The sequence below is a fragment of the Macrotis lagotis genome, chromosome 3 (genome assembly GCF_037893015.1).
Source record: "Macrotis lagotis isolate mMagLag1 chromosome 3, bilby.v1.9.chrom.fasta, whole genome shotgun sequence".
NCBI lineage: Eukaryota > Metazoa > Chordata > Mammalia > Peramelemorphia > Peramelidae > Macrotis > Macrotis lagotis.
Genome location: NC_133660.1, coordinates 114,369,178 through 114,382,389, shown reverse-complemented (window position 1 = coordinate 114,382,389; position 13,212 = coordinate 114,369,178). Strand labels below are relative to the sequence as shown.

The following is a 13,212-nucleotide window of genomic DNA, read 5'->3' as shown; positions in this document are numbered from 1 at the left end:
AGAGACTAAATCAGGCCAATTCAATCCTGTCAAAAGTTGTCAGATCTCATTCTAGATCCTTATCTAATTGAGGGGAAACAGGATGTTTCAAAAAAAATCCCATCCTCAATTTGCATGAACTGATGCTGAGTGAGATAAGCAGAACCAGAAAAACACTGTACATCCTAACAGCAACATAGGGGCGATGATCAACCCTGATGGACTTGCTCATTCCATCAGTGCAACAACCAGGGACAATTTGGGGCTGTCTGCAATGGAGAATACCATCTGTATCTAGAGAAAGAACTGTGGAGTTTGAACAAAGACCAAGGACTATTAACTTTAATTTAGAAAAAAACTGATATCTTATTGTCTGATCTTGCTATCTCTTTTACTTTATGTTTCTTCCTTAAGGATATGATTTCTCTCTCATCACATTCAATTTGGATCAATGTATACCATGGAAACAATGTAAAGACTGACAAATTGCTTTCTGTGGGAGGTAGGGGGAGAGAAGTAAGATTAGGGGAAAAATTGTAAAACTCAAAATAAATGAAATCTTTAAAAAAATAAAAAATAAAAAAAAATCCCATCCTCTTTGTTTTGCAGGTTCCTTATTCAGAAAGACCAAAGGAATGCTGAGGAGACTTGGAGAGAATTAGAACTTTTTATTGTACCATCTTGATGGTGGAAGGCTGCAGGGTCAAGTCCACACAAATCTATCCTGCATAGCCCAGGTTTATTTATCAATTCCCCAAGTTCCTACTCCACATTTCTCTCCCAGGTCTGCATTCCTAACATAGTCTGCTTTCTACTTGTCCCCCTGCCTAAAGTCTGCCCCCTAATCTGGATGTTTATAGGGGCCTAGAACAAAGTCGGCACCATGCCAAATCTGAGACTAACATAAGAAATCAAACTATAAACAAGATGTGTAACCAGCTACCTGGATTCCATATAAGGAATTGATTATATAGACATTATATAACCATTACTAAGTGAATGTCCAAATAATGACCCTATGTCCAATCAAGATGGACCACTACAGCAATTAAGGGAAATTCATATTCACACCTGGGCCAAATGGTTTCCTTACAGAGATAATGTGGTCTCTTTCCTTACATAAAGTTGAAGGTCTCCAAGTATAATGAATAGGGCACTGAATTTTCAGCAAGAAGACAGAAGTTTGAATTAAGTTTCTTTACAGATCTAAATCCTATGATGCCCCATTTGTTTCAAGGTGTGTTCCATACACCAAAATAATTTTTAATATTCTAGTGTCATTCTAATGGGCTTTGACCTCATCAAGGAAATTTATAGGTAATTTCTATCATTATTTTTAAAGCTCTTTTAAATGAGAATGCAATTTTTTTCAAATGTCAGTTTAGAGTTTTCATTTTGTGTGGTTTTTCATTAGTAGATTAAAAGTGTAAAGATTCCCCTAGGCATACTCTGGATACCCCAGGTTTCTTTCTTGTTGTCAATGCAACCTTTGAGGGAACGAACGGTTAAGAGTTCTCAGGAAGGTATTATTCTGCCCTTTTGGTTTCTCATTCTGGGACAAAGCCACAGCTGCCTCCCCCTAGTGAATGCAAGGCTATAAAATGTGATGCAATAATAACAATAATAATAATAAGACAAAATAGTCTAATTAAAAACAATGCCTGCTGTGGGTATCTTCTTTAGTTCTACTTTATTAGCTACATTTCCACACTCTTAATTTGTAAAAAAAACAATCAAAAAAATGTGTTTTCCAACAGCCTGCCCTTTCCCCAAGACTCCACATCCACCCCACCCCCAGCCAAGCAATAAAGACCACCACCAGCTGAGGCTCTTTTGAATCTGGAGAGCATTCATCCCTTTCTCAGCTGGAAGTGAAGATAAGAGGTGACTTCAAAAGCTTTCCTACTGTTTCAGTACAACTCAGGATTTCCATCAGGAAGCACTTCTCACATAAAACTACATGTGCTTAGTCCATGTGATAGCGTGGCAAAATACATTGGTTTCCAGACAAATATAACATAACCTAATGATGTCACCCTAGAAACATGATTAGTCAACAGTTAAGAATCTTTAAGATGGGAACAGCTAGGTGAAGTGTATAGAGCACTAGCCTTGGAGTCAGGAAGACCTTGAGTTCAAATGCAACCTCAGACAATTAATACTTAGCTGTGTGACTTGGTCAAGTCACTTAATCCCATTGCAGGGGGGGGGGGGGGCTGCTGCCAGAAGAATCTATGAAACAAATTTCATCTGTAGGTAGAATGAATTCAATAAATTTCCATTTAGATCTTAGATGAGTGATGGATATGTAGACTGAAGACTTGGGTTTGAATTGTGACTTCTATAGAATCTAAGTCAGTTCACTCACTAGTTTTCTCATTTATCAATTGAATAATTATTAGAGCTAGCATATATATATATATATATATATAGAGAGAGAGAGAGAGAGAGAGAGAGAACCTTAACATTTACAAAGTGATGTACAAAATCTCATTTTATCCTTACAACAATTCTGTGATGTAGGCACTATGATTAGTGCCTTTTAAAGATGAACTGAGGCTGATAAAGCTAAATGACTTATATCAGATCACAGTTACTAAGTGTCTGAGGGCAGATTTAAACATAGGTCTTTCAGACTTCAGGTGTAAAATGCTCTGTCCATGGTGCCACCTGGGCTAAATTTTCACAAAAGTCCATTCCAGCACTAAATCTATGATCTTATGGTCTAATCCTCCTTGTCTAACTTAGATTGAGGCAGAACAGTTTTGATTTCTTATAATCATTAGATTAACTAGAAACAGAGCTATTGCCCAAACTTTTGGAAACTGGCAAATTGGAATAGGGACTTCCCTGGCTCCAAGGAAATTGTAAGACTGTCAGATTCATACTCTTGTCCCAAATGGTCTCCTGATCAAGTTCCCTCCTAATCAGGGCTCTGGAAATTAAGTTTTTTAAAATAGGACATTACAAAAATTGACATTGAAATCTCCTTATTATTCCTAATGGATTTTTTAAAAAACACAAAATGAAATTAACCAGCTGAACTTCTTATTGAAGAAATTTTAAAAAAATGTACCTCTCCTGCCAAAATAGAGCAGCATTTTCCCTCATCTTTTTATTGGTTTCATTCCAGAGGCAGGAGCCAGTTCTGTTTTTACTCAGTAACCCTCCTTCTGATTGAAAGGTTATTTTCCCTGGAACTGGGGCCTCAGTGGAGTAAAGTACTTTATATTCTCTCTTAATGACCATAAAAGTTGGAGCATGGTCCCTTACTAAAATAGGAAACAGAAGTAGATAGAATGCTAGGCCTGCCTGGAGTCAGGAAGATCCAAGTTCAAATATAGCCTCAAATACCTATTAGCTATGATACTGGGTCAGTCACTTAATGTCTGTCTGTTTTAATTTTCTCTAAAATGGGGGATTTAATTCAATTTGACAAATGTTTGTCATTTATTGCTTACAAGGCCTTGGGTGAGGAAAAACAATTTATGCAGTGAGAAGCATGGAATTTAACTCTTTCATGTGTAACACATGTATCTGAAAGCCAGATATGTTAGGCTTTATCCACCCTCAGGGTTTTCAGTATCCTTAAGACAATTAGAGGTTTAGCTCCTCCTAAGATGACTTCAACCCCCCACCAATGGTGTTCCCCCAAGTGTAGTATATATAGCCTCCTGCAGTCCAGTTTTTTAGCCACTGTCAAATTAACTTTTACAAAGAAATATTTTCTTCAGACGGTATAATCACAAATACAGAAATGCTCCCCCAATATGTGGAAAGCATAATTCCCTCCCCTTTTTGGACTCCAACAGTCTTGGGGGGCGGGGGACAGGGATTAGACTTTTATTTTAGTTCAGTTCCCATAGCACACAGATACAGTTTCTAGTCCTGAATTCTCTGGGTTTGTTCCAGGTACCTTGATGGTTCAGGGTTTCCATGCCCAACTAGCTAATTGTACCATCCCTTTTGCAATCCTGGCTCTGAGGTTGCCATACTCTCCATTCTTGATGATTACCTCTGGTACCTAAAATTGAGGAGGACAAACAACACATAACAGAAACAAACAGCCCCAGGTCCATTTCTCAGAATGGGGTAACAGAGAAGGATAAGGAAGGAAGGAAGTAATTGTCTGGTGGATGAACAGGCTTTGTCACCCTTCGGCACAGCTGATAAGAGGGCAACAGAAAGAAAAGAATAGTGGAAAAGAGTGACTGACTTGATTTTGCCAATTTTAAAGATGAGGGTTATTAATTAATCAAAGGCAGGCTACCTTCCAACTCCCACCTCCCACACTATAGGGGATGCAATAGACACCATGTTAGGTGACTGGTAAGCCAGAGAAGCCCAGGTTACACAGCTAAATAAATGTCAGGTAAATGGAGGAGGGAGAGAGCAGTAACTAGGGAAGGAATCAAGAAAAAATCTTCACAGAAAAATGCCAACAGGGCTGTGTCTGCCTAGAAAGAAAATATCTTGAGTAAATTTAATAAAGGTAGACTGAGGTACAGACTCTGAGCAAGATCATTTCGTTAACAATGACAAGAATCGCAACCTCAGTAAAATCAAGAACCCAAAAAATAGAAGGGGACCCTCTTTAGTGACATACAACAAGGAAGGTGTCCTGGTAGACCTGAAGAGAATGGGATAAATCCTAAGGGACAGGAGGGTCTTCTTTGATTACTAATGGTTTTCTTTGATTATGAGGGATAACTTCTATTAAGAGGCAGGAACTGGACAATTGGCTATACTGAGAAAGGTGAACTGGCATTCAGGTGAGGTTAATCACACCAGTCTTGAAAAATTAAGGAGAGTTAATTATTTTATAGGACCCTTCCACATCTTATAGTCTTTGCTAAAGGATCTTAGTTGCCAGACTTCTTGTCTCCTTTGAAGAGATAAAAATTTCCCTAAACTATACAAAGATGGGGAAAAATAGACAATGTTTCTTTGGTAAAGGTAATTTGTGGGGATTAACAAACAGATATCTAGGGAGTAACCCAGCAGATAGCAGCATGAGAATAAGACTTTTTTTTCTTTTAAGCTAACTCAAAGAGAAAGCTTAATTCCTAAACTCAATTCAAGGATATAGAAAGGTGTTTAGACAAATGCAAACTCAATTATAAAAACCAATAGGGTGAGGAGCAAGTATATTCTACAAAAAAAAAATGTTAGAACCATCTAGTAATCCAGCTTGAATAGAACACAGAGTGTATAAAGAGGGGGAAATTGTAAAGACAGAAAGATAGGTTAGAAGCATATTACTGAGGCCCTTGAAGGGTTTTGTATTGTAAATGAAGAGAAAGGTATGAATCTTCTTTTAAGCTGAAGGTGCTTTAAGTAGATTATTCTGTGAAAGTGACAGGGAAATGATAAACTAACAACTAGAGCAGTGCTATCATGAAAAATGTGAAATTTTAGAGCTAGAAGAATGGTTTGAAGCCTGATGTGACCTTGGGTAAGTCATTTCCCCATTCACTCTGTATTTTCTGATCTAAAAGTAAACAAGGAACTCGAAGTTTCCTTCCAGTTCTAAATCTATGAACTTGTGAACTGCAACCCAGTCACCTTAAAAGAGAATAGAAGGAAGGCCTAGGTCTCCTGTGATACTTATGTTTCATTTCTCATTGTCCAAAGTTCTACAACACTCTGCCTTTTCTGTACCTCTTGTCCTTCTCCCCTTTCCTCTTACTTGTGATGTTTTTTGGAGACAAATAATTATTATCTGATCTTTCTGCTGTATTGTATCCACTGGTTTAAATTAGATAAAATAATAAAAATACAGAAACCAGCACAAATGAGGTTGGTATAACCCTTCTCTGGCATCAGTTGACAAAACATAATTAAGCCTTTCAAAATGTTCTCTTTCTAAACCTGAGGTTTAAGTATAGATGTGGGCTGTGTTATTTTAAGAAAATCAACAACATTGGCTCCTTCCCATTCAAATGTTGCTGACTCCTGCCCTAGAGGGTTGCTGGGTACAACACCCTTTATTACCAGAAAGGAGAGAACCCCGAGAGCCTAGAGCAAATCACACTTTTAGAGCTGAAAGGAAGGAAATTAGGATTTCATATATGAGCCAATCATTTTACAGATGAGGAGACTGATCTCAATGAGGTACCCTCTGAGCTATAATTAGGGCAGGACAACTGAGACTATCTCCAGGGTGCCAAAATTTAGAGGGACAAGAAATACTTTGAGTACATCAGCAGCATAAAACTATTGCTGGGAAAAAATGCAGTTGTGTAAAGGTTCCAGTTTGGGGGGACCATGAAAGAATTCGTGTAAAAGAAAGACTCTGACCCAGAAGAAATTTTAGTGACAAAAGATTGATATAAGTATTTTTGTTTTGAGCAGAAGCTAAAGGCAAGAAAGATTAAAGGTGGGAAACCAGTGATCCCTAAGCAACCTAAACAATAAGGAAAAGTATAGGAGCGAAAGAGAAAACCACACTCCCCAAACGGGCTAACTTCAAGAGAAAATAACAAGTCAACTGAGTAAAGGGTGAGATTTTTAGGGGAACACAGGAAGATGTAGGAAGCTATGGAAGGGTGGGGGGTGGATAGCTCAGAGAGCAGAGATGAGATGATGAGAGAGATATTGATGAGTAGCTCAAAGACTTCATCCTTTCAGGCTAGGGCAAGAACCATAAGATTTCAGGTAGGGGCAGGTACTTTACCTCATCTCAATCCTTGAATGATGGGATGGGGGTAGGGGAAGATATATGTTCTGCATAGAGGGAACAGATTAATCATAAAACATATTTCTCTGTCCACTATTTCCCCCACTTCAAAACAATTTAATTTAGCAATACCAATTAGTTAAAATAAGAAGCTGGCAGATGGCTTCCAAAAACTATTCTCCCCTTCAACTGCCATGGCCCCCCTTCACCCTGTACCCCCCCCCACTCATTGTCTTGCCAAGCAGCAGCTTGGTAATGAAATCTCCTGCTACTAGCCCTGGTCACAAAGATTGCTAGTTATTTCTCTGAGACTCCTGATTCTCAACTGCTTTGTTTGGTTGGGTTTTTTTGGTAAGGCAATAGGGTAAAGTGACTTGCCCAAGGTCACACAGCTAGGTAATTATTAAGTGTCTGAGGCTGGATTTGAATTCAGGTTCTCCTGAATCCAGGTCTAGCACTCTATCCACTGCATTACTTAGCTGCCCATTTATAAACTATATATATAGTGCTTTATGGAATAAATTAGTGAATAAATTATTTATATCACCAAACACATCAAAAAATAAATTGTTTCATGGTAGAAATAACAATATCTTTGCATTCACAACTTCAAAGCTCTATAATTTCATTAGTGGAAGGAAGTTCTCCTTCCATCAGTCTGGCAGCCTCCCTGTTTGCCTTTTATGAGCTTCATGGCTAAAAAAATTCATCATGCAGACAGCCCTAATAAAAAAAAAGAAAAAACCTTTCTAAACTTAGCTAAGGCTGCTACTCAGAAAATAGACCTAAAGGCAGGAAGGACTGGAAGACCTTCCCCCTTCCTTTGTGACCTTCCTCTCTAGTTGCCAGAACCCATATTAAGCACATAATGACTTTCAAGAGTACAGCATCACCTCTATCCTATTAACAAGTCATGGTACTTTACTAGAGCCTTACATTCTGGGTCTCTCTCTCTCTCTTTTTTTTTATCAGGGAAATATTGGAAAGTACAGAGTGAAATAACTTTGGAGATGGGAAAAATTGGGTCTAATTTCCACTACTGACAGTAGCTATATGGAATCCAAATCCATTAATCTGTAAATCTTAGGTTCTTCACCTGTAAAATGGGAATAATCACACCTGTATCACCTACTTTTCAGGGTTGTTGTGAGGCTCAAACTCTTAGATGAATGAAAATAAAATGTATGTAAGAAGGAGCCATGTTATGAAAGGTTTTCAGAACTCTACAGATGAACATACAGGCTAAAGACAATCATAGTGGCAAGTCACAATTTATATGCACTTTTGGAAGAGGAATGTTGAAATGGCAATCAACTCTCATTAGGTAATAATGAACAAGATGAATATTAGAGGGGCTAAACCTGAACTTTGATTATGTCATTTACTTCTTAAGTTAACCTTAGCCTTAGACAATCTATTTAAAGAATTTATCTTCACCCAAACCAGAACAGACAATGGCAGCCCCACCTAGATGGGATTTGGAGACAGGGGAAGACAAACTCAATCTTCTGAAACTGATAAAATGGATAAAAAAATAGGAAATTTAAATCTTCCCAAATCATTGGTTATTAATGATCATTGCTCTCACAGGTACAATTTTAAAAGGACTACTGATATATTTGGGGAATTTAGGAGAATTGTTACCTTTTAAGAGAAGGTGAGTCACTAAGATTTGAATAAAGGTTTTGATTTAAGACATATAAAGGTATAAGAAATAAGAGATAAGGAAAGGAAATTGACATTGAAGACTGTAACCAGAGAGAAAAGAGGAAAAAACAGCAGGGGGAACCAAGAGAACATTGTATATGGTAACAACATTATGGCAATGATAATCAATTATGGAAGATTTAGCTACTCTGATCAATACAAAGATCCATAATTCCAAAGGACTCATAATGAAAAAGTGATTTCTAACTCCAAAGAGAACTGATGACTCTGAATGGAAACAGAAAGATTTTTTTTTTTTAGTTTTTTCAAGGCAATGGGGTTAAGTGGTTTGCCCAAGGCCACACAGCTAGGTAATTATTAAGTGTCTGAGGTCGGATTTGAACCCAGGGACTCCTGACTCCAGGGCTGGTGCTCTACCAACTGCGCCACCTAGCTGCCCCCAAACTGGAAGATTTTTTTAAATTATCTTTTTTTTTGCAATATATCTAATCCAAATTGTTTTGCATTACTTCTCATATACAATGGATTTCATTATATTTACCCTCAAAGAATGGGAGATGGTTGGTGAAATTGGAAGGGAGAAAAGATTTACAAAAGAAAAATTATGAGCAAAAGGTCAAAGGCAATTTTTTAAAGCTGTTTGAAGACACTAACAGCAAAATGAATCTGCTTTGGCTGTTGATAACTTGTTCTTGAAGAAGAGCATGACATCAGGGAGGTGATGCCATGATAAGCACATGAACTGGATTTCAGTGAGGAGGTGCTATGCTAAGTCACCAGCTTCACCTTCTCCAGAGCCATCTGAGCCCAGTGGAAATAGCTCTGGTTGTAAGGCAGTCAGGGCTAAGTGATTTGCCAAAGGTCACACAGCTAAGTATGCCTCAAGTGTCTAAGGGATTTGAATTCCTGTCCTCCTGACTCCAAGGCCAGGGCTTTATCTACTGCACCACCTAGTTGTGCCTTGGCTATTAGTTCCCAATTAAGTTGACTAATTTAGGAACAACTAAAGCTTGAGAGTTGAAGTTTCTGAAAAGTGTATTACCTGCTCTCTTCTGCTCCATCTCTGTCCAGAAGGGAAAATCAGAAAGGGGAATAACAGCGACTACTGTTGCTTTATTGTATAAGAAAATCAGCTTAGGTTCAGTATACCTGAATTATTTGCCACAAGCAGTATTCTGATTGGACAACACAGCATCCTAATCAGTGGAGAGCTGATTCAGTTGGTTTGTATAGCCCAGAAATAGCCAGCCTGAAGGACCTTATTGTTTTGACATAAAAGGAACTGCTATTCACATTATAAGGTAACTTCCTTAATGCATTTAAGGAGTGATTTTAAATTGAAAGAGCAGGTCAAAGCTATATTTGAGTTTAGAAAAGAATTTGTCCAGCTGGAGAATGGTGAGGATTGGTGATGTTTGTCTTTTGTTCTTGAAGACTATGACACCAGGAGAGATATGAATCAAAGGCCTGGAGATGACCCTGGATGTGAAGCAATCAGGGTTAGTGACTTGTCCAAGGTCACAGCTAGTAAGAATAAGAGATTGGACTCCAACTTCCCTGTCCTGATTCTGAGGCCAGTGCTCTATCCACTGCACCACCTAACTGTCCCAAGTGAGGATTAACAAAGAACAAAGAGGTGATCATGAGGCACAGATGTTTCCTAAACTGGTCAGTGACAATGGTCTACGGTCCTGAGTGTTGAGTCACATTGAGCACATGGGTTTCCTTCTTCATGTACTTTCCTTTCAGGTTTCTGTGTTCAGTCACTGTCTCTTATAGAAACTGATTGCCTGGATGGGAAAGTGAGACCCCAGGTTTACATATAAATTGTAAAGTATTTTATTATTTATACATTTATGTCTATATTGTTATTATTTTTATTTCTGATAGTTATTCTTTCTTTTGCCTTATTGTTAAGTAAATGATTGTGCTTAAATTCTAAGTGTCATAATTGTGACTGGTTTATGTACTTTGAAATGCATCATCAATGGGAGCTCAAGATCGGGAGTTGTGAGTAGAGGGAGTGTATTTCCACTCAGTAGAATTACCCCTAGAATCCTGAGAGGTGAATGCAATATCTGGTGATAGTCTCTCTCTGGGAACACAGACCTGTTAGGATGAGCAGGCTGAAGTGATCACAACCCGGATAGCAAGTAGATGTCTACAGGTCCATGTGAGAGTTGTGAGGCCCCTCTGCACTGTGTGAGTGGTTACACCACCTGTTATAAATGCAAAGGTTCATCTTTTTTAACACTATTTTCAGCGTAGTGCAACATCGAGATCTAGAACACCATTACCTCCAACGTGAGATGGAAACCAGTAGAAGTTAAAGGATAGTTTTGTGTGAGGTATGGGAAGCTTGTAGTTTATCACCACTTAGGATGCTGAATAATAATAATAATAATAATAATAATAATAATAATAATAAAGAACATCATGAAGGAATGGAAGAGCAAATGGTTTGGGCAGTTACACGGTGGATAGCCTCTTCTGGAGTACTTTTGGGCAGGTATGCATGGGTTATGGTATATTCATTGTTTCCAAATGAGTACCCCAGATTGGAAGAAGAGGGCAAAGATAGGGAAAAGAGGAAAAAAAAAGGGGTAGAGAGGAGGATCCAGAAAGAAAAGCAAAAAGGGATGTCAAAGTGCCATGGGGAGAGGGGCAAGGGCAAGCTTTTATTAAGCGCCCATACATACCAGGCTTTGTGCCAATCGATTTACACTGCTAGAAGGGAGTCCTGACCTATGGAGGGGGGGCACAAGAAGGGTAGCTTTTTCTTTTCAGAGCCAAGAGTCAGGAGATTCCCAGAAAACCCAGAAAAGCCGGCGGCACCCACCGCACTCTGGAGGAGCCTATTTGCACGTCCAGGCAGAGAGGGCACTAGATGGGAGGCTCAGTCAAAGGGGGCAACGGGGGCGGCCAGGAATGTCGGAGACATGAGGCAGGGGCACGAACAGGGGGCAGGGGCACAAACAAGGGGCAGGGGCACGAGCAGGGGGCAGGGGCACGAACATGGGGCAGGGGCACGAACAGGGGGCAGGGGCACAAACAAGGGGCAGGGGCACAGGCAGGGGGCAGGGGCACGGCCAGGGGCAGGGGCACAGGCAGGGGCACGACCAGGGGCAGGGGCACAGGCAGGGGCACGGCCAGGGGCAGGGGAAGGTGGGGAGCCGGGGCAGAGGCCGGGAGCGGGGCACAGACAGAGAAGGGGAGGCCGGGAGGGGGAGAACACAAAGAGGGCTTGGGGCCCGGGGGGGGGGGGGGGGGAGGAAGAGCCGGGCCGGGCGGGCGGGGCACCCAGGCCGGCCTCCGGTGGCCGCTCCGCAGCCCGCCCGCCCGCCAGGGGGCGCCGCTGCTCCCCGCCGGGGCCTCCCCGCCTCCTCGGCGGCTCCGCGGCGCGGGACGGGGCGGCGCCGGCGCCAAACTCAAACCCGCCTCCGCCCGCCGCGCCGCCGCCGCCGGGAGAGCCTCCGGCCCGCCATGGTAAGCGCCGCGCCGCCCGGGGCCGGGGCCGGGGCCGCCGCCCGCCGCCTCCTCCCGCGGCGGCCCCCTCCCCTGCTTCCCCTTTTTCTACTAGCGTCGCGGCCCCTCGCCCGGCTGCCCCTCCTCCACTTCTTCCGCTTCCACTTCCTCCTTCCGCCCCGCCCCCTTCTCTCCCGGGCCCTCTCCCCTCCCCCTCCTTCCTCTCCACTTCTCCCCTCCCCCTCCCTGCCCTCCTTCCTTCTCTCTCTCTCTCTCTCTCCCTCCCTCCCTCCCTCTCTCCTCTCCTCTCCTCTCCCCCTCCCCTCCCCTCCCCTCCCTGCTCTTCCCCCAACACTTCCTCTCCACTTCCTCCCTTTCCTCCCCCCTTTTGGATTGTGCTCTCTCCCATCTGCTTTTCACAACAAAGCTACCTGCCCTACAGTGGGTCAGCAATAGCATTTATTAATAGCCTATTATGTCCACTTTTACATGTAAGTAAACCAAGGCCCAAATGATGATTTCTTTTCCCATGTTCTCATCTAATAGGTGTAGAAATGCCAGATTTCAATACATTTCTCCCAACAATTTCTTTTTTCTAATTTTTATTTATATTTTTTTTAGATTTTCACAACGCAATGGGGTTAAGTGGCTTACCCAAGGCCTCACAGCTAGGTAATTACTAAGAGTCTGAGGCCAGATTTGAATTCTGGTACTCCTGACTCCAGGGCCGGTGCTCTATCCACTGTGCCACCTAGCTGCCCCTTTTTATTTTTTTATTTTTTTTTCTTCCCAACAATTTCAAACCCTTTTCCCCTACTACAGGGCTGAATTAAGTTTCTAATTTATTTTTTTAACTACAAGCCAATGGGGACTTAACACATTGCCCACAGTCACACAGCTAAGTAACCATTAAGTGCAAATCTGGATAAGAGCTCAGGTCCTCTTGACTCCAGGGTAGGTGTCTATGCACAGCTTTTGCAAGCTGCTCCAGGTTTCCTGGTTTCCTACTTCTTTACTTATGGGTTTTCTACTTTACATAACAGGGAATTTTGCTTCATTGAATACTTGCAAACTTGAAAGGAGTTTAAGTTGGTTAAAATTGGACTACAGCAATCATTTATTAAAGTATCTACTCCAGAGATGAAAAGGGACACAATGTGTCTGCTCTGGAGGAATTTATTTTCTAGAAGTGGGTAAATTTTTCTAGAAAGTAAACTTCTTAAAAAAGAGGGACTGTTTCATTAACTAGTGTCAATTTGCTCATAGTAGACCCTTAATAAATATCTCTTGTTGATCCTACTGGTAAATATTATATGCTTGCAAATAAATGTAATTCAAAATTGGGGCACTGGAGAGATCTTGGAGGAAATCCTATAGGAGGGATGTTCTTCACCTGGAATTCATGAACTTGCTTATTAAAA

At 41.1% G+C, this 13,212-nt stretch overlaps 1 protein-coding gene across 1 annotated transcript in view; it reads left to right on the top strand.

Annotated features, from left to right (window-relative positions):
• The first annotated feature begins 11,726 nt into the window (after positions 1–11,726).
• MND1 (meiotic nuclear divisions 1) overlaps positions 11,727–13,212 on the top strand; it is a 105,198-nt gene continuing 103,712 nt past the window's right edge. The window contains exon 1 of the mRNA XM_074229107.1: positions 11,727–11,812. Within this exon, the coding sequence (XP_074085208.1) occupies positions 11,810–11,812 (3 nt within the window). The 5' untranslated portion in view covers positions 11,727–11,809. The remainder of the gene's footprint in view (positions 11,813–13,212) is intronic.